Source organism: Pelobates fuscus, chromosome 3 (genome assembly GCF_036172605.1).
Source record: "Pelobates fuscus isolate aPelFus1 chromosome 3, aPelFus1.pri, whole genome shotgun sequence".
Lineage (NCBI taxonomy): Eukaryota > Metazoa > Chordata > Amphibia > Anura > Pelobatidae > Pelobates > Pelobates fuscus.
Genome location: NC_086319.1, coordinates 212,047,825 through 212,070,834, shown reverse-complemented (window position 1 = coordinate 212,070,834; position 23,010 = coordinate 212,047,825). Strand labels below are relative to the sequence as shown.

Below are 23,010 nucleotides of genomic sequence, written 5' to 3'. Positions count from 1 at the left end.
AAAATCTTTTTAGTGTTAATTTCCTCAGGAATTTTTGGTTATCCAAATAAAGGTTGAAAGGATTGCAATTAGAAGCAGGAGCAAAATTTAAACTTTAAACTTTGGTATCAGATATTACTGTAGGTGAAAGTTTAGGATCCAGTGATCATCAGTCAGTGTGGTTTAATATAAGAACAGTGACTGAGTCACACCACACAAAAACAAAAAGTTTTAGACTTTAGAAAAACAGACTTTTCTAAAATTAGAATATGTGTAAAGGAGTCATTATCAGACTGGAGCAACTTAAATGGAGTCCAAAATAAATGGGATTATTTAAAAGCTGCACTACTGAAGGCAACAGAAAATTGCATTAGGCTTGTCAGTAAAAGCAAAAAATTCAAGAAACCACTGTGGTACTCCGGAGATGTGGCCAAAATAGTAAAAAACAAAAAGTTAGCATTTAGTAATTATAAAAAAACCCAGAGTGAGGAAGACAGAATGACCTATAAGATTAGGCAGAAAGAGGCTAAGCAAGTTATAAGAGCTTCCAAATCACACACAGAAGAGAAAATAGCACAGTCAGTAAAAAAGGGGGACAAAACTGTTTTTAGATACATACATGAGAAAAGAAAAGTTAAACAAGGATTAGTTAGATTAAAAACAAAAGAAGGAAGGTGTGTAGAAGAGGATAAAGGTCTAGCTGACTGCCTCAATGAATATTTTTGTTCGGTATTTACAGCTGAAAATGAAGGAAAGGGACCTCTGTTAAAAAAAAAGGATAAATGAGTCATTTATTACACGTGAGTTTACAGAGGAAGAGGTTCTATTTCAACTGTCAAAAGTAAAGACAAATAAGTCAATGGGACCTGATGGAATACACCCAAAGCTATTAAAAGAGCTTAGTGGTGTACTAGCAAAACCATTAACAGATTTATTTAACCAATCATTGTTAACAGGAGTAGTCCCAGAAGATTGGAAGTTAGCGAATGTTGTGCCCATTCACAAGAAAGGTAATAGGGAGGAGTCGGGCAACTATAGGCCAGTAAGCCTAACTTCAGTAGTGGGGAAAGTGATGGAAACCATGTTAAAGGATAGGATTGTTGAACATCTAAAAACACATGGATTTCAAGATCAGAGACAACATGGGTTTACTTCAGGGAGATCATGCCAAACTAATCTTATTGATTTTTTTGATTGGGTAACTAAAATTATAGATCAGGGTGGTGCAGTAGACATTGCTTACCTAGATTTCAGTAAGGCTTTTGACACTGTTGCACATAGAAGGCTTATCAATAAACTGCAATCTTTGAGTTTGGATTCCAATATTGTTGAATGGGTAAGGCAGTGGCTGAGTGACAGGCAACAGAGGGTTGTAGTCAATGGAGTATATTCGAAGCTTGGGCTTGTCACCAGTGGGGTACCTCAGGGATCTGTACTTGGACCCATTCTCTTTAATATTTTTATTAGTGATATTGCAGAAGGTCTTGAGGGTAAGGTGTGTCTTTTTGCGGATGATACTAAGATATGTAACAGGGTTGATGTTCCAGGAGGGATAAGCCAAATGGCAAATGATTTAGGTAAACTAGAAAAATGGTCAGAGTTGTGGCAACTGACATTTAATGTGGATAAGTGCAAGATAATGCATCTTGGACGTAAAAACCCAAGGGCAGAGTACAGAATATTTGATAGAGTCCTAACCTCAACATCTGAGGAAAGGGATTTAGGGGTGATTATTTCTGAGGACTTAAAGGTAGGCAGACAATGTAATAGAGCAGCAGGAAATGCTAGCAGAATGCTTGGTTGTATAGGGAGAGGTATTAGCAGTAGAAAGAGGGAAGTGCTCATGCCATTGTACAGAACACTGGTGAGACCTCACTTGGAGTACTGTACACAGTACTGGAGACCATATCTTCAGAAGGATATTGATACCTTAGAGAGAGTTCAAAGAAGGGCTACTAAACTGGTTCATGGATTGCAGGATAAAACTTACCAGGAAAGGTTAAAGGATCTTAACATGTATAGCTTGGTGGAAAGACGAGACAGGGGGGATATGATAGAAACATTTAAATACATAAAGGGAATCAACACAGTAAAAGAGGAGACTATATTTAAAAGAAGAAAAACTACCACAACCAGAGGACATAGTCTAAAATTAGAAGGACAAAGGTTTAAAAATGATATCAGGAAGTATTACTTTACTGAGAGTGTAGTGGATGCATGGAATAGCCTTCCAGCTGAAGTGGTAGAGGTTAACACAGTAAAGGAGTTTAAGCATGCGTGGGATAGGCATAAGGCTATCCTAACTATAAGATAATGTCAGGGACTAATGAAAGTATTTAGAAAACTGGGCAGAATAGATGGGCCGAATGGTTCTTATCTGCCGTCACATTCTATGTTTCTATGTTTAAACCTTTCTTCAACAATGACAATTCCTGTGGGGATAGGACTGTGTCTGATAAATTAAAAATACCCTCTAGATGATTCAATTTTGTCTGTATGAGAGATGTAGTAGAGAATCCTCCTCCATCTCTAGGTGCGGTCTCTTTTTTATAGGGGATTTGAGATTTTGAAATCTGTTTTGTGTATGTATTGAGTTTGGTCTGTATTTTGGTCTCGCTCCTTGTCTAAAAAAACTTCTTGATTTTATTTTAGAGTATCTAGGTTGGTTGGGGGAATGTCTAGATGTTTGCGGGTGGGATTTAGAATGGTATCCAGGATTGGAATGATTAGTGTTTATTTGATCAGAAGAGTTGGAGTAAAAATTAGAGTTGGAATTAGAAGACCGTCGTCCAAAAGTTTATTTTGGGCGAGAAACCGGGAATCTGGAAGTTGTTTGATTCCGTATGGAGTAATTATTTGACTGTCCAAAGTCATTTTTTGATCTAGGCCAGTTTCTTTGGTTACCCTTTTGATAATCATCTTGATCTCTTTTAAATTTGGTTGATTTAGTATTAGAAATAGTATTAGAAATAAATTACTATGAACACTCTGATAAAAGTGGCAGATTACTAGCAAGGAAGCTCAGGGAGAAAAGGAGAACACAACACATCCCCAAAATCCACACGACCAGAGGTGGCATTACACGACTCCCTGAGGGTATTCTAAATGCGTTCCGGGATTACTACACATCGCTCTACGACCAGGCACAGAACCGAACAGGTCCGGCGGCAAGACAACACCAGGAGCAGATAGCCTCGTACCTAGAGGACCATGTTAAACGCAAGCTTACCCCGGAACAGGAAACCGACCTAGAACTGCCCCTGGAGCTCGAAGAGCTAGCGGCAGCGCTGAAACAAACAAAACCACATAGAGCCCCAGGGCCCAATCTCCTACATACACACCTTCAAAGACTACCCAAATTCCTGACAGGCATCAACTCCATACGAACCGGAGGTCAATTCCACACAGACACCCTGAGGGCGACAGTCACGATCATACCAAAAGAGGGCAAAGACCCAGCGAACTGCGCCAGCTACCGGCCGATCTCGCTGCTAAAAGCGGACTTAAAACTCTTCGCCAAAGCCATGGCCCTTAGAGTAGCTCGCACACTCCCAAACCTGGTACACCCAGACCAAGTCGGAGTCATACCAGGGAGGGAAGCCAGGGACAATAACATCCGGGCCCTTAACATCATACACACAGCCATGGCTGGCAACTGGGACATGGTGCTACTGTCCACCGACGCCGAAAAGGCATTTGATCAGGTTGACTGGACCTTCATGGCAGAGACACCGAGACACATGGGTTTTGGGCCGCAGCACTGTACACCACACCATCAGCACGATTACGAGTCATTGGAGCCCTAACGGACTCATTTAAACACATGCAATTGGACTCGTCAGGGCTGCCCCCTGTCTCCCCTCCTATTCGCTCTCACCCTTCCTTGAAGCAGTCAGGCAAGACGGAGGAATCTCGGGACATCACATAGGCGGAAAGGAACACCGAGTGGCGGCATACGCCGACGATACCGACACCGAACCTGCTGGAAGCATTCCGGAAATACAACGAGGTATCCAACCTGAAACTCAACCTGGATAAATCGGAGGTGTTGCCGCTCACCCGAAATACTGCCCTCCAACAACACATACGTACACAGTACCCATTCAAAATATGCGCACCCAAACTACGCTACCTGGGCGTCTGGCTACCAAAGAACATCACACAAATATACCATATAAATTTTGCGCCCTTTCTCATAACCCTGCAACAGGACATAAAGAGATGGACGACACAGTACATCTCGTGGTTCGACCGAATAAATGCAATAAAAATGAACGTTATGCCCCGGATCTTATACCTATTCCAGACGCTGCCCACAATCATCCCACAAGACTTTTCAGACGTTAACGTCTACCATCCGACGATTCGTATGGAACCAGAAGCCGGCACGCATACGGAGATCGACCCTGGAGCGGCCAAAGAGTGAAGGAGGCACGGGACTGCCATCCATCATCGCGTACTATCAAGCAACGCACCTTCATCGACTGGCACACCAACCCGAGCACCAAACAATGGGTACACATGGAACTACAGCAAGCGCAGGGGAAGATCCCCGCCCTACTATGGCTAGGTGAAGCTTCACAGGGAGACATGCGTACAGGGAATCCAATGATAGACGCCACTCTGAGGGTCTGGTGCAGAGTGCATTACAACAAGAAACTCACGACGTCCCCCAACCCGCTCACACCCATAACTAATAACCCGACACTGGCAGGAGGACTTGGCTCCACAGACCTACGGAACTTCGGAGCAACGGACTGGGTACACATACGCCAATGGTGCAACGGACCGAATCTGAAGACCCTGGCAGAACTACTACAAGACCGCAGACCAAACAGAATGGACGAATTCCGTTACCACCAAATAAAAACGTACGTCAACGCTGTTAAAGGCAAAAACCACCTACATCGCCCGCTGCTGCAACTAGAACACATCTGCACGACCAGACAGCACCTCGCACATGGTGTATCGCTCCTATACACCACACTACAAAATAACGGGGACAAGAGCCCACTAGGCTTCACGGAGCGATGGGAGAGGGAGACGGGGGTTGAACTGTCGGACCTCGAATGGGGAAACATGTTCCAGTTGACACATAAAAGGATCTATATGCACTAAATTCCAAGAGTGCAACTATAAAATACTAACGTACTGGTACAGGACCCCGGATGTACTACGGCACGTACATGAATCGAATCCAGGAGAATGCTGGAGATGTGGCACAGAAGAGGGCACAGGGCTCCACATCTGGTGGACATGTTCCCATATCGTACCATACTGGCAAATGATACACCTAACAATCAACGAAATCATGGGAATGGAAATCCCTCTACAGCCGCTACCGATGCTACTGAATCACACACACATACCGCCGAAGAAATACAAAAAGGGCCTCACCATACACTTGCTCATGGCGGCGAAAACGCTTATACCAACAATGTGGAAAAGCCCAACAATTCCCACCTTTCAACAATGGATAGACAGAGTGGAAACAATCTACAACCTGGAAATGATGACGGCCTCACTGCAGGGACGTTCGGACAAGTGTGCCCTGACATGGTTCCCTTGGGCGGACTATGTGTCAAAAAGAGCTGCGCGAGCGGGCGCAGGGTTACCGCCGCAGGCTTCACGACAAGACAACGGACAGCTACAATAAACGCCACAACTAACAGAACCGCACACCTGAACATACACCCCCCCCAGGGACTATATAGACTTACAACAGAGACGCACATTCGCAGCACCCCACAAAAACTACAGCTAGATCATAACGAACAGACACCTACGAATAGAGAAGACAGACGGTCAGAGAGGAGAAGGCAACACGATCGGAGTACAAAGGCTAGCTGACCTAGGTCTCTCATAGCCACATACGAGAAAAGATAGGAACAAGGGGAAAGCCACCGATAGGGACAAAGCCACCCCACGCAGGGAAATAGGGCTTCAAGACACCTTAGAACAGACGACTAACATAGGCACCTAAAAGACAGACCAACCCCCGACCTACCTACAGCCAAACACGACGGACACAAACCCTCCACACCCGACAATACACGAAAAGTAAGACGCGATTACCCCACAAGGGAAAACAAAATGACTACCAACAACGGGAGTAACATTTGAAGACACACTAAACCGATAGGGACCAGGATACCACAAATCGAACATAAAAACGACCCAACGCCAGAAACAACCCTATAGAGATGACATCATCACACACACGGCCTACACCCAGAACTTGACCCAACGCACATTAAAAAATTGCGAATGAATACAACGCCCACCTGAGCTCTCAGGGTAAAGAAAACAAAAGGGTAAAAAGCCAAACAGGGATACACGCTAACACCTGGCTGCACGACCCGGGAATAAGCTATATAAACAAGACTCGGAAAACGTCCACCACTAACCAAAACGTAGCTTGAGAAGGGGTCACAACGCAAAACGAAGACATCGACACTCTCACAAACGCCGCTCATGCGGCAGCGCAAACTACACCCGAGCTCTCACCCAACACGTACCTACTGAAACAAAAACAAAAAATAAATACACCCGAATACCCACAATCACAGACGCAAACAGGTAGCCAACACGGTAATACGCTCTACACTCAACACAATAGAAAAGAATATCCCTAGCTCTGACTGCTACTAAAAACTAAATGTTTAACTGTTGTAAGAATGTTCATCCGCATATGTTCAATGCAATAACAAGATCTGTATGTTACATATCTGTGACCGACAAACAAAAATAAAGAATGTCAAAAAAAAACCAAACAAAACAAACCAAATACAGTGCATCTAAAAGCACATCAGGAAGATGAGTCAGAAGATGGCTGATATGCTAAGGGAATGCGTGAGACAGAGGATGCAGAAAAGGAGGAGGCTCTATGGAAATACAAACCTCTCCATGGGATGTAGTGGATGTGGCTCACATTATAAAATCCTGCGTCTCAATGCAAGAAGCAAACTACAAGGCTCTAGCCCGGTAGTACATTACACCTGCCGACTTACATACATACTCACCTACATTGTCCGAAACTTGGAGGACTCAGGATAGTTTTTATCTACAAACAGTTTTTTTAATCTGAGATTGTTCATTAAAATCTTCTAATAGAGTACATTTTCTCCTGATTCTTAGGAACTGACTTTTGGGTATACTATTTAGTAGACATGTACAATTCGTTTCATTCCGAATGTAAATTCGGATGAATTTCGGCAATTCGGACATACAGATGCTTCCGAATGTCCGAAATTGCAGAATTGCTGAATTTCCAAAGTGCCGAACCGAACCGAATTGCCAAAGTGGTTCGGATTTCTGAAAAGTGGCAAAACAAGAGGAGGAGGGAAAATTACGTGAATGATTACAGGAATCTAACCCTAACTCCATCCATAGATGTGTAAGTGCTTGTGGTGGTTAGGACATTGCCAAAGTGCCTTAGGATCTCTTCATGGTATCTCTGTGTATTCAAAATGCCATCCATAAAATGCACCTGTGTTCATTGTCCATAACATACGCCTGCCCATACCATAATCCCACCGGCATCATGGGCCACTCAATCCACAACGTTGACATCAACAAACCGCTCACCCACACAACGCCATACACGCTGTCTGCCATCTGCCCTGTACAGTGAAAACCAGGATTCATCCAAAGTGCCAGATGCCATCGAATGTGAGCACTTGCCCACTCAAGTCGGCTACGACAACTAACTACAGTCAGGTCAAGACCCCGATGAGGACGACGGGCATGCAGATGAAGTTCTCTGAGACGGTTTCTGATAGTTTGTGCAGCAATTCTTTGGGAGGGAGAGGAAGAGAGGGAGAGAGTGAGTGTGTTTGTGTGTGTCCTTACAGCGAGATGGTGGCATCTCAATCACATCTAGAGGAGTCCACACATTGTGTGTAAACCAGCTGTTGGTTTGATTTTATTGCACATGTAGGCCATAATTACTATGCAGCGGAAATGGTAATTCAGCTTCTCTGATTAGGCTTTAGGCCTTTGCAGGCCAAAATACTGCAGTCCTACATATTTCATGTCCAGTTGTGTAGAGTTTGAGATATTTGCATTTTTTTTATTTTTCACTTCTGAAATGTGTGTGACATTCTTCCAGACTTAAAAGCCTCCAAAGGCGTTTATTCCCCCTTGTCCTAATTTTTAACCACAAACTCACAATCCATTTCTGGGTCTATTCTTTACCTATATCTGTGTTCTTACCTTTGATATTAGGGGGGCCCTTTGTTAGGTTTAAATTTTATTTTCCTACATTTATTCAGGGGGTTTTCTCCATATGTTGATAAGATCTCTAAACTTAGTTTAATACTGGTGTTGTTCCAGAATTACTCCAGTAGGCAGTCCCATCAGCTGGGGATGGTATACTTTGGGATTCAGGAGCCATAATCCACAGGCTCCTGTATGGTGGGTTCTCCAAGTTAAATTGTTCCTGCCCTGTGTTTTTATCTTGCTATATCATCCCACTTATTATGACTGCCGCTTGGACGTTTAGGAAAAACCTAAATTTTACCTACCTTAAATTTTTTTCCTTAGTCCAAGTGGTAGTCATGCTTTCCCTCCCTTTATACTATAAAAAAAAAAGTGTAAACTGATTTCCTTCTTTTAGCTTGTTATATACTGGGGACCTCAGGGTAGAGTTGCCCTTTATAAGGCTAGGAGGGGAGGACACTGGGGGTGGTGACTGCATTTTGTTGTTTTAACCTTTTCAATGCTACCTGTCCTGTGAGGAATGGGCAACTACATCCCACTTGTTATGACTGCCGCTTGGACGTTTAGGAAAATGAACATTCAATTCACAGGCAACAGCTCTAGTGGACATTCCTGCAGTCAGCATGCTAATTGCACAATCCCTCAAAACTTGTGACATCTGTGGCATTGTACTGTGTGATAAAACTGCACATTTTAGAGTGGCCTTTATTGTGGCCAGCCTAAGGCACACCTGTGCAATAATCATGCTGTCTAATTAGCATCTTGATATGCCACACCTGTGATGTTGAGGGATTATCTCAGCAGAGGAGACGTGCTCACTAACTCAGATTTAGACAGATTTGTGAACAAATTGAGAGAAGTAGGCCCTTTGTGTACATAGAAAAAGTCTTAGATCTTTGGGTTCAGCTCATGAAAAATGGGGGCAAAAACAAAAGTGGAGTTTATAATTTTGTTCAGGGTGTATTCTCCAAATTAATCATGCTTTCAGTTCAGCAACTAGAACCTTAAATTTAAAATTCACTTTGAATTCTGACAATCCTCACTCAAGTAAATTAGTTTAGCCCCTGCACTGCTACTTGTCAGGAATTCAAAATAAATTTCCAATAACAGCGTAAATGAAATCTGACTTGAGATTTTTAAAATTTATTTAGCTATTTTTACTTGAAATTCAATTTGGGATGTATTCAGTAAACAGCAAACTGTAAAAAAAAAATAAAAAAAAATTAAATTAAACAAATCACATTTTTGTGAATAATGCTGACATGTTATCAATGAAGTGTGAACTGTCAAAGATTCATAGTGAATTTCAAATGATGTCAAAACCAGATTAACATTTTAATTCACTTTGAGTTACAAAAAATATTATATAGTATATAATTCACTCTATGACTGCATGAGTGTATACCAAAGATTAGGTTAAATCAGGAGACATGCAGTGACACTCCTTGGGTTCTCTACGGGAGAAAAAAAAAAAAAAGCTACATAAAATAGGTTAATTATTAACTACCCGATAGGGTGTAGTTACTTTTACATTGTAAGCTTGTTCGGGCACGGCATTTTTCACCTACTGTTCCAATATGTCAATCATGTATTGCAATAAGTTATTTCCTATTGCACAGCGCTGCAGAATATTTTGGCGCTTTATAAATAACAATACCTATTGGAAAACAATGCTGCAAGATATCTCCACATTAAGAAATCTCCAAGATGAAATCTCTAGTAAGCAGAGGATTTATTTTTTTTTCCCCCCGCAAAGGTTTGTGGAAGTCTCACTCTGAAAGAGAGAGAGGGGGAAAACCCCACCCCCAAATAACGTAGTCACCATGCCGCAGACAGTGAAAGTACAGTTACAATAAATAGATGGCAGCGGAACAGAGTAATTTTACTTACAAAAACTGTTGAAACACTTCTGAGAACGATCAAAGAAAAGAAAAGTAATACAGTTGCTAAAATAACACTTTATTAGCCGTCAAAGTGTTTTTAAAAACAAAAAAGTGGAAAAGCACATTTCCAACCGGTCATTCTTGGATTTTATCTTCCCTTTAAATAATCACATTTGGTCTACGCATTGTGATATCCAAATTAATCTTTTGGTTTCTTCCAAATTAAATTTTTATATTTAGTTTAGCAAGTAAGGGATGTGCCTGCACCTAAATAGATTGGTAAGTTATATCTGGTATAATGTAAGTTATTCACTAAATTGCATATTCTCAGGAATTCAAAGTGCAAGTCAAATTTAATGCCAAATAAGCTAAACTGGAAGTATAGCAGACTTGAATTTTTCCAGTTAGTCAATTTTGGTCTTAAGTTTGAAATTCAATTTGAATTTCCAGCAATTCTCACTTGGCGAATAACCATGTTTATTTAGTCATTTACATAACTCAAAGCCAAAATAGGGGCGTGATACAGCCATATGCCAATAGCCTAATATTTATACTACTGTATTGGATCAATCATAAAATTGATAGTGATTTGGCTACCACAATGAACAGATTAAAAGGCTAGCTTTTTAAAGCGCACCCAACTCATGCTTTCAAGACAGGTGACCATAGCTAAACAATCAACATGGGGATTATGGGTGTAGCATATGTCCAGTTAAATGTATAGGGTAAATTTAATAGCACATTATTTTGTTAACACATATTCATTGTGATAGAAAGTTCAGGTCATAAGTCAGCAAAACAATACAACTTGTTTTGTAAAGGGAAACCAATACAGCCAACTACATTTTTGCATGTATATATATATGGAATATTTCAAAAGATGACTGGCTTTGGAAACACTCCCACCATTTGTCTGCTGATGGGATTGCAATCATGTAGGGTTCCTCTTTTTGGTTCTCCTTGCTGAACTTATGTTACTGAAAAGATACAAATCCCACACGAAAAGAGGTATCCTTGAATGGGAAAACACAGGGTCTTCAATGTCCATAAAAAACAAAAACCCCAAAAACCCTAATCCAAGTTCTCACATTAATCAACCATCTGTAGTGACATCTCAAAGTTCACTTGGTGTTCGGTCAAAGATTCCCATTTTGCTTAGCCACTCAAATTTCAACATCGCTCTCCTTGTCATTATCATGGTCTCCATCATAAAATTCGTTTGAGGCTTCAGGCCTGCAGACAATACAAAATAATATTAAAAAAAAAATGAACAAAATGATGTGTTTCAGAACAGTTTTAAGCTTGCAGACAAGAGAATACCAATGCACTGGTAAGTTAAAGTGTACCAGTCACCTAATGAAATACTCTACAGAAGTGGATAACAATCTGTAATGTATTTACTTTGCTTCACATGATTCAGCGATTTGATCTTTTCATGGGCATGCACCCTGCTGCTTATTTAATTTCTTCGAAATGTAAAGTTTTCATTTATTTACGGACAAAGAATTCAGAAGGGAGAGGATGCAGGCTAGAGGAATTTCCATAATGAACCTTTAATAAAGAGCATATCTGTAGACATAGATTTAAACAGTTTGGGTGTTGCCACCTTACTTCCATTAGATCACCCACCCTGGGCTATTAACAGGCTCACTTAAATAAAAGGTCTGTCATATGGAGTTTGAAACGTGATCTGTAACATGGGTGTATGCTCATGCAAAAGCTTTAAAAAAAATATAAATACACTTGCCTGTTGTAGTTGTCCTCTGAGCCCCTCTCTTCAGGATCGGGTTCATCTGTGCGGTCATAACTCAGCAAGTCTGATGGAACATCATGGATCTGAACACTGGGTGCGTGGTTCAACATCTTCAGATTTTCAAAAATGGTCTGCCTGATTTGATCCAAATACTACAAGATATGAAAGAGCACACACTTGATGAGGGATGCACAATATATTTTTTGGCTACTATTAATGTTCATTTCAAATCCCAGCACTAAAGATTAACAAGGATCATTTGGAGGACAGTTTGGACAATGCAAAATCCAAGGAGAATTGAACATAATGTTTGGGAAAAGGTCTGCAAGACAGAAGCAGACTTTTGCTGCAGGATGCATCAATCTGTACTCCCTAATGCTATATTAATGGCTTTTTTAAAAAAAATTACACCTTAAAATTTGAGCTGTAGGCAATTTCTTTAAGACCCCCCCAAAAGTATGCTTTAAATGGATACCCTAAGGACCAAAACAACTTGAGCTTAAATAATTATATGTATAGATCATGTTCCTGCTTTCTTAATGTGCAATTCTCTGCCATTTAGGTGTTACATCGTTTTACTTATGCAGACCTATCCACACCTCCCCTGGCTGAGGCTAACCGCATCCATGAAAAAAAGTGTTTCATATTTACAGTGCTGTGTGTTCAAGTTAAATGAACTTTAGTTACACACATGAGGCTCCTGTAGGCATTTAGAAGTACAGGAGACCGGAATTGAGCAGTTAGACTGGTGGGGCATGATCTATACATAACTGCTTCACATTAACCCCTTAAGGACACATGACATGTGTGACATGTCATGATTCCCTTTTATTCCAGAAGTTTGGTCCTTAAGGGGTTAAGCTGAAGTTGTTTTAGTCTGTAAAGCATTCCTTTTAAAGGAAAACCTCATCTAATATTACTGAAAACAGAACATTACAAGTAACATATCCCCATTGTTTATCCTGTTGTAATTAACATGAAAAGTGTATCTCCTGGCTTAACATTACACTGTAGCAGCAGACTTGTTTAGCACACTAGGTCTTGATTACCTGCATGCTGTGCTTCTGACCAAAAAGGAATTCAAATGTATAACTCCAATAGAGTAAGACAAAACCAGGGTATACACAGACAAAAAAAAAAAAATTATGGACCTCTCACTTAAAGTGAAATATCTTGTAAACGTTAAAGGAAAACATATTTCTTTGTATCACAGAACATAGCTTACAAGTAATATAGCCCTGTGGCGTACGATTTTGTAATGAACACAAAAAAAAAATATATATATATATTTTTTGTGCCTTTGTTTTATGATTCTACCTGGAAAAAAAGTTGTAACCTCAAGTAGAATTTAATGATTTACATACAATTGCTTACCTGTCTAGAGTTTTGATTTTCAATTCTGGTGCTCACATCCGGGTGCAATGTGAAATCTGGTGCAAAGTACTCAAAATATTCTGTGGTGGAAGAACATCGAATGAGTTTTCATAATTTGAAACAACATCAGAACACATCTGTAATTTGCTCATATTACAAAGAGGGAAAAAGTTGCTGCCATGATGAATTTCACAGCCAGTACCAGAGTGACACCTAGTGGAAACCAAGGAGTTGTGCCCAGAAACACAAGGAATACGTGTACTTCTATTACTACAGTTCGCAATTAGTGAGCAAAAAATGTAAAAACGATGTAAAAAAAACTAAAAAAAAAAAATCAAAACCATAAACCTAGAAATGTACTCCAATATCCATCAATAAAAGTGCTGGAGGGGGCCAGAGTCTGACAGCCAAAGCGGACGATCGCATGTGTGTGGAGCTCCGGAGGGTCATAATTACCCAATTTTCGGCATCCAGACTGGCCTTACTGTGCCCTGAAGATCTCCCCAGCGTGCTTAAGCCCCATGGGGAAAAAGACAAAAAAAAAAAAAACTACAGCAGGATGTAGCCCGAATGGGCATGAACATTAGGGATTTGTGGCGGCAGGCTCATGACGCTCACAGGCCTAAAATGGCCTCCATCACTGTGGACTGCTCAGACCTCTCAGACGATTTCGCCTGTGGAACGGAGGAAGGCTACGTACCTGCTCAGGCGCTTCCTCCACCGCCAACTTCCCTAATGAAGCCAGACTCCGCTCCGGTGACAACAACATTAAAAGAGCTACTGGCGTACCTACAAAAAAACCTCCAGGCAGACATGGCCACGGTACGCCAGGACCTGCAGGGTTTGACCAGCCGAATTGGAGCACTAGAAACCATCTCACACCCCTGCACGAAGCAGATCACAACTCTCCAACAAGAGGTCAGCGACCTGGAAAAGCAAAATGACTCCTATGAATGCAGCTTTGCTGCACTAGACGACTCCCGCCGCCAGAACAATCTGAAAGTCAGGGGAATCCCTGAAAACCTATCCAAAGCGGAGCTTCCACATGTGGTGAGAAGGTTGCTGACAGCCTTACTGTCCAAACAGTCCAAAACAATAATGACAGAAGGCATATTCCGGGAGCCCAAACCTGCAAAAGCACCACCTACAACATCAATGGGCCTGATAATACAATTTAAAAAGGAAATGACAAGGCAACTATCCTGAATGCGCTAAGGGGCAACTCGCCTTACACCTTCGAAGGCATGTCACTGACATTCTATGCAGACCTAAGCGGCAGCACTCTGGCATGGCGCCAAGAACCAAGACCACTCACCTCCCTTCTACAACGGCACAAGATAGGCTATAGATGGCGTCCTTCTCGATCACTGTCAATCCTCTATGGGGATTCAACCCACATCATCCAAGACCTCCAGGAAGCCGCAATGCTCCTGCAGTGCTTAGGAATCCCCCAGCACTCCCTCAGCATTGACGCTCCGGGTACAGCGCCTCAACCGACCCACAGATGGAACCCAGGGACTACTGAGGAATTTGTGCCCAGGCAGACCGCATCGGGTGCCAATGCCAGAGCCAAAACCTGACCTCAAACAGGACTCATGCACTTAGACAGCCTTCTCCTGCAAGGCACAAAAGCCCACCTCCTCACACACAGGGCAGGATAATTACCTTGACCCTTCTCAGAACGAATAGCTACTTTTTCCACTGTTTCTCCCCCCCACCCCCTTTTTTCGCCTATGGGTTAATTAGGCTAGGAAGACATAAGCTACACACCTGAACATACTAGCCAAGAGCACACTCCTGTTCCACCAACAAGCTCCACTTCTCTAGTTATGGCCCATCTTACTCTCACACCAAGATTGTGAACAACAGCACTATTGCCCTCCGTTTTTTTTCGATGCCAGTGGTTTACATATTTTGTAGCCTCACCAAATCCCTGGAAAGGTAAGCAGCCTTAGCCAACGTTAGTTCAACAAACACACTGTTTATACTACGTATTGTGTTCTTCCTATTCATCCCCTTGTTGATATTTTGCCAATGCAACACTGATTTACACATACTGTATGATAGATTTGAACCAGCCATTAAGTGGCTTAACATGGGGCATTAAACTACGTAAAAAAAAATTATAATGTATGAGCCAGTATATCAGGGGAAACCTGTGATAACAGAAAAAAAAAAAAAAAAAAAAAGGCTGGATCCCATACACTGCTGAACCTCATGTTGCGGTTTGCTGGTTCTAAAATCCAGACGAAGCAAGGAAGCAATACAGGATGATGTTTTTTGTGATGTATTACTCTATATACAACACAATCATTAAAAGCAACTTTTCTTAACATGTTGGTACATACCACTGTATGGGAGCTCTTCACTGATTGTCTCATCAACTAGCAGAGACGTTTCATACGTCCTAAAATAAAGAATGACTCAAATTCAGTTTAACTTTTGATTAAGCATTAGAAAATAGAAGATGGGAAAAAAGGTATTTAATAAGCAGCAAGTGAAAGGGAAACAACAGCTAGATAAGAGATGTTACACCATGTAATAAAAATGTTTAATAATGAGACCCATAATAATGACCCAAATTCTGAACATTTAATATACTCAATAATAAAATTATTTTTTTCAACACAGTAAATGTCTCTTTGCACTTAAGAATTATGGCTTTGAGAGTACAGTAGAATGATGTAGTGTGGTGGAATCTCGGTAAAAATAAATTAGTAGGCCGAGATTACCACGTGGCATGTGTACGTGCATATGCTGACGTATCGATCAGTTGGTTGCACGTGGCAAGATACGATCAGTAGTGTACGGAGCATGTGCAAGAATACAGGATGTAGTATTCCCCTCCTCCATTGTGCTGGACAAGCCATGCGGTCAAGCAGGAAGTTAATTCTTATTTGTATTGATTGGTCAAGAGAATGTGCGGGTGGAGCTTAATATGGGAGGAGTTATATGCCTATATAAGGAGCCTGCACTATTGTCCGGGGCTCAGAACTTGTTGTATTTTGGTGACATTAGTCCCTCTGAGTCCCGATCGGTGAACCGAATAAAGAATCTCTTCCTTCCTGAAGAAACCTGTGTCCATCTCTCTGTGCTTGGCTTCCGTCAGTTTCTCCGGTATCAGTAGTATCAGAATGAATCTTGTTTAATAGATTCATTTTTCTACACTTGAAAAATATGCCTTTAATTTACAGATTAGAAAAACAGGTTTGAAAATATGACCAGACAATACATGTATCCCTGGACTGATAGCAAGCGATTCTAGCAGTGGGATCCGGACCAGTGTTAATTTTGTCAGCTAACAATTTTAGTCAAATTTTAGTTGACTAAAATATTTGAGATTTAGTAGACTAAAACTAAACTAAAACCATTCAGATGAATAAAATATGACAGTTTTCCTGGCACTATAGTGCCCTGAGGGTGCCCCCACCCTCAGGGACCCACTCCCGCCGGGCTCTGGGGAGAGTAAAGGGTTAAAACTTACCTTTATTCCAGCGCCGGGCGGGGAGCTCTCCTCCTCCTCTCCCCCTTCGATCCTCCCTTTCGGCTGAATGCGCGGCAAGAGCTGCGCGCGCATTCAGCCGGTCTCATAGGAAAGCATTTACAATGCTTTCCTATGGACGCTTGTGTGCTCTCACTGTGATTTTCACAGTGAGAAGCACGCAAGCGCCTCTAGCGGCTGTCAGTGAGACAGCCACTAGAGGATTTGGAGGCAGTTTCTCTGAAACTGCTATGTTTATAAAATAAAAGGGTTAATCCTAGAGGGACCTGGCACCCAGACCACTTCATTAAGCTGAAGTGGTCTGGGTGCCTAGAGTGGTCCTTTAAAGGAACACTATAGTCACCAGAACCACTACAGCGTATTGTAGTGGTTCTGGTTTCTATAGCCTGTCCCTGCAAGCTTTTCAATGTAAATGCTGTTTTTTCAGAGACAAAGTTTACAACGTGCCTAGCAACACCTCTATTTGAAGTCACCAGTGTTTTGCCATGCATGCACAATAGCCTCCCCAATGCTTTCCTATAGGAAAGCATTGGATTGGCTTAGATAATCACGACTGATGATCTCCGTTATGGAAGTGGAGCAAGGCAGGGCCAGCTGCGGCAAGGGAGAAAAGGAGACTAAAATCAGGGGGCCAAAGATCTAAATAGTCACATCAGTTTTATATTCCTGACATTATAGTGTTCCTTTAAGTGATGATTATTTTCAGATAAAAAAAATAAAACAATTCAATACGATTTTTTGTATACCTAAAGTAAAATCCACAAAATGAGTGTTACAAATAAACTTCAGAGTAAAATCTTGCATTAAAAAGGTGTCCAATTGTTAAATTTTGAAGCAGAATAACCAGTTTTTATAAATAATCAAAACAAAACCACAAACTATTTGAAAAGAGAACTAGAAAGTGGAAAAAACACGGTTTACAACTTTCTGCAATTTGGTCCTTCGGTAACTTTGCATTAAAATGCAAAAATGTCACCATGAGGTCCCTGTTTGCGACCAGGTCGAAGATGGGCTGAGGGACGTGTCTGGTGGCAATTTGCTCTACATATATAATAACAATGAAATGTTTGCAACTAAATTTAAAAAAAAAATAAGAATGAATCAACTTAGAGCCACTAACAGATATTGTCCCCATGTAAAAAGTAATCAGTAGACCGTAGGCAGAGAGTTCCATGGTTTGAGTCAGATAGTGCCCTCAGGTTTGTCTTCGCTCTTCAGAGAAAAATATAAAGGTAAGGATTCCTAAATCAAAAGTTAAACTTCAAACCGCTAGTGGTAGGTGTCCTTATGGTTATTGAGGATGTTTTGGGGCAGAGAGTCCCTCTGTTCATATGGTGGCAGTCATGTAAGCGGCAGACTTTACTTGAGGCACAAATGGCGTGATTTTTGCTGGATCCCATCGGTGCATCGTAGGTTTCCTGGATGTTTGTTAAGCATTAGAAAGTCCCCTGGCAAGCCAAGTATTGCATCAGCTCCCCTCAGGTCCGTAACGGAGCGGAGTGTGTTTTTGTGCAGGACATCGATATCCTATGTTGCGTTCTGCAAGTAGTGCATTAAAGCGCTGCAGTGATCGTCGCCACTGCAGAGTTTCCCCTGGCAGGTTGGCATAAAATGAAAGGGTCAGGTTTTCAAATTTGTATGGTGTGTTTCCTTTGAGAGCAGGTAGAACCGCTGCTTTATCAGCGTAGATACGGAACCTTACATAAGATTTCTGAGTGCCAGTGAGGGGCCAGTAGGACTCCGATGAGTCTCTGCATCAGGTGTAGGAGTTCCTCTGCTGATGCGCCTTTGGTCTTCAAGCGTTGCATATCGTTGTTCAGTTTGGGCTTGGTGCGTCTTGAATGCCTGCACCTCAAGTTGGAGCTCCGCAATGGATTGGGCCTGCTTATCGGAAGAGGCCTCCACCCCCCCAATGCAACTGCCTAGTCCCTTGAGGTCTGTGCAAAACTGGGCCACGTCGGCCTGGATTACCTTCTGCAGGTCTACCAGCATGGTTTTCAGCATTGCTGAATTGCTGGGTGCTAGAATCCCCAGGTTTAGGAGTCTGCTGTGTCAGCGGGTCAAACATGACACCTTTGCAGTCATCCAGGCTCAGATACTCCAAGGAGTCCATGTAATCCTCGTGGTTGGCGGCCATCTTGGGCCCATGTGCATCTTGAGCGTGGCGGAAGAAATCGCCTATATTTACTCCTGGCTTGGGTTTGTCCTGTTTTTGTTTTTCGGCCCATGGCACTTGTTGATCCATGGGGTGAGCTCACTGCTAATTAACTCACCGATAACCGCCGATTTAGTTAGTTTAAAAAACAGAGCCCATCTAGTATGCAGTCGTTTAGGTCTCTGCCGCCCACTCTACAAATTCATGTTTTACCTGTGCCAGAAGCTACATAACCCAAAATTCTGTTCACAATCCTCAGAGTGTTTATCACCAATCCTGATGTGTGAGCATGCAGAGAACTGTACTCAGAGTGCATGTGGTATCTAATTTATAAAGTGGACCACGTCTCCCCATATCACTCAGCGCATACTGGTGGAGCTGTAGAATGGCAAGCATTATGCTCTATGTAGCTTGAGTGCCAAAGGCACCCTGGCATTCAATCTACAAAGCATGCTGAACATTGTGGTGACTGAAATTTAACAATTAAGAAGTGCTGCTTGTCACCCTTAACATTAAAGAGGAACTGTCACTTTAACAATGTTTTTACCTCTAACGACTGTAGTGTTTACTGAGGCAACTAAAGTAGTGGATGTAAAATAAAAAATGCAAAAGCACACTGCCCCCCCCCCCCCTCCACATTGTAAATTTCCCACACCGACACATTGGACAACCTCATACCTACTCTGTCATCTGCACAGAAATGCCATACAAGCACATGTGTGCTTGGGCATTTCTTCAACATTTCCTTTTATGTGCTGCGTGGCATGTAAAGTAAAAACATTACTAGTGAGAATAAAGAAAAATAAAACTAGAAAATAATGCAGCCAATTGCTTTTCAGTTGTACAAAAATCTCACCAAAGATAGCAAATTACTCACCAGCATCTCGCTACATTGCGCACTGTATAACCACCACCTCCTAGCACGAGTAAAGGTATGTTAAAGCTTTTCACATACTGAACACAATCCCTGTGGGAAAAAAATAAAAAAATATATATATATATTGTATGTGGTTGATGACCCATTTAAGTATAGAGGGATTGATTGTTTCTTGGGTTGAACAGTACCCCCTCTTTAAAAGTAATTTTATTTTTCAATTGATTTCTTCTAAAAATCTATCGCAAACTAAGTCACCAGCATATAATTAGACAATTTTTATCTCCTTTAAGCCACTTGAAACATCACCATTTCATACATGTTGAGTGCATGTATTTATAAAGAACCATTATCATTAGAAAATTGTTTTGCTTACCCATGTCCTCTTATGCTCAAGTTGAAGCAACCTAATCGATCACAGCCTAATGAGTCAGCCCCACACTAGAATAGTAAATGAATACAAATTAGAACAAATTTATATATACAAAAAAAAAAAGTCCGCCCCTTACAGTCCTGCAGCAAGGGAATTTTGCACATCCTACATACATCACCCCAAGAAATGCTTAAAGAGTGACACCAACTTATCTGAAATGTAGCTGGTAACATCCACTGACTGTACTTCACAAATGCATACAATCAGTTTTAAGGTCACTATGTGACTAGGATCACTTTCTCCCATTTCTTTGGGATTGAGATATTGTAGTAATTTCCAAGTTGCAATGGATGACACAAGAGATTATCAGAAAACAAGGGAGATACCTGCTTAGTGTAATATCTTTTATTGTATGCATGTATTAAATGCATTTAAATATCTATGACTATGAAGATATACAAGGTTTTAAAAAGAAGGATCTCTAAATCATGACAAACAGAAAACACACGATTTCAAAATAAAAAAATGTCCATGCTTACTTGTCCTCCCAAACACGGCTTTCCTTGAATGCAGTAAGCATATGTATGTATTTGATATTTTTCATTCATGTTTTTACTGTATTTTGTTTAACCCCTTAAGGACACATGACATGTCACGATTCCCTTTTAGTCCAGAAGTTTGGTCCTTAAGGGGTTAAAGGGGCACTTCTATCTAGAGTAGATGGACCACAAAACAAACAAACCAAAAAAAAAAAAAAATCGAGAAAAAGAAATGGATAATAGGAAATGTTGTACAAATATTTTTCTTGCCTGTAAAACAATGCAGGTTGGCTGGTAGAAATCTATCACTTGTTTGATGACAGGCTGGAAAAGGTGTCTATAGCCTGAAAAGCAAATAGAGAGCAGCGTTGTAGTCAGTATAAGAATAGTGAGCTTAACTAACCAACATGTGAACCTTGGAGAAGGTGTGAGCAGATCACTTATATTCACAAAGTAAGACAACAAACGCTAGAAGCAATACATTTTACATATAGCCGTTGCGGATTCCAATTGGTATATGAAGTCGAAATGCTAGTTCAAATTGGACTCTTGCCAAGTTTTTTTTTTTTTTTTATAGCATTCAAAGCACACTCCAGGCCCGAAAGGAAAACAAAATGTACCCAGCGAAGCATTCTGAGATCTTGCTCAGTTTTATACAAAACTGAAAAATCACTGCATCATCACTGCATCCCTTGATCTGACACTTTCAAAAGAAAAAGTTTGGAGGACTAAATTGCTAAACAACTTATTTTGACAATCCTTAAAGGATTAAACTATATTCATCTTAATTTTGCCATTATACAAATACCTTTATAACATACATTACTTTAATATAGCATCTGTTGGAATTTTTTGCACTATATATTCTTTGTTTTACATATTCAATATTCACATGGAGGACATTTGAAACAACTATTCTAGAGTGTGCATTGTACTACTTCATGCTGTCACAGTTGAGCTCCTACAGGCTCTCTTATATGCGAGTGTATGTCTATTCACCCATTACTTGCTCAATTTCCCTTTTATGGAATTATTTCACCATACAGTGCTTTTTGTTTCATATCCCACTGAGGACCAAAAGTAGTAACACACCTCTATCAATAAATGGGGATTTTATAGCTCAAGTACATTTATAAGAGCTGTAGATCGTTGCCATTTGCCCTCCATTTTGTTGACTGTTTTATGTATTTCATATATCGATTTATCTTGGACGCTTGATTTGAGGAGCAACTCCCAATACCATTTAAAAAAATAAAATAAATACACACATATACATACATGATTTTAAGATTTTAAGGTAGGAATGTAAATTAACCCGACAGTACAGAATATTTAGGGAAGAATTATTATTATTATTATCATCATCGCCATTTATATAGCGCCAACAGATTCCGTAGGACAATTACAAATAAACTTACGGGAACAATAGGTTGAAGAGGACCCTGCTCAATCGAGCTTACATTCTGTAGGAGGTGGAGGTGTAAAACCCATTCACACCTCCTGTCACTATCTCTCCTCCTACTTCTGGCAGCTGGTGACGTCTCTCCCAACCCAGGGCCCCTCACCTCATCTGCTCACATCAAAATAACTAGAAACCATGCAAACCTCCTCCAAATACACTGCAGTTTATCCTCCTCTACCAAAATTCAGTGTGCACTCTGGAACACTCGCTCCATTTGTAGTAACATCAAATCTACAGCTATACATGACCTCATCATCTCTAACTCACTCACAATACTGGCACTCACTGAGACCTGGCTGTCCCCATCAGATACCCCTACTCCTGCTTCTTTATGTTTTGGTGGTCTACAGTTCTGCCATACTCCTAGACTTGACTGTAAAGGAGATTGTGTAGGCATCCTTCTCTCCCCTCAATGCAACTTTCAACCTATTCTCCCTGCCCCTGCCCTATCCTTTACTTCCTTTGAAGTTCACACTGTACGCCTTTTTAAACCCACTCCTTTAAGAATTGCAATCATCTATCGCACCCCCCCGGTCACCCTAAACTATTTATTGAACACTTTTCCTCCTGGTTACCCCACTTTCTTTCCTCTAGCACTCCCTCTCTCATACTTGGGCACTTCAATATCCCTATCAACAAGCTCAACTGCCCTGATGCCTCTCGTCTGCTCTCTGTAACCTCCTCCTTTGGACTCACACAGATTTCTTCCTCAGCAACTCACACTGCAGGAAACACTCTTGACCTCATCTTCACCAATCTCTGTACCACCTCTGATCTCTCCACTGTTCCATTTCCTTTGTCTGACCACCATCTAACATTTAACATCTGCATACCCCATACCAAAATTTCACCACCATCAACTCTCCAACCTCGCAGAAACCTCAACTCCCTCGATC

The 23,010-nt window shown here is 41.2% G+C and overlaps 1 protein-coding gene across 1 annotated transcript in view; it reads right to left on the bottom strand.

Moving 5' to 3' along the window:
• Positions 1–9,947: 9,947 nt before the first annotated feature.
• HDAC3 (histone deacetylase 3) overlaps positions 9,948–23,010 on the bottom strand; it is a 33,494-nt gene continuing 20,431 nt past the window's right edge. The window contains exons 9-15 of the mRNA XM_063447982.1: positions 20,923–20,996; positions 20,117–20,181; positions 19,744–19,833; positions 15,558–15,616; positions 13,210–13,289; positions 11,830–11,987; positions 9,948–11,315 (exon numbers count right to left, since the gene is read on the bottom strand). Coding sequence (XP_063304052.1) covers positions 11,246–11,315; positions 11,830–11,987; positions 13,210–13,289; positions 15,558–15,616; positions 19,744–19,833; positions 20,117–20,181; positions 20,923–20,996 — 596 coding nt within the window. The 3' untranslated portion in view covers positions 9,948–11,245. The remainder of the gene's footprint in view (positions 11,316–11,829; positions 11,988–13,209; positions 13,290–15,557; positions 15,617–19,743; positions 19,834–20,116; positions 20,182–20,922; positions 20,997–23,010) is intronic.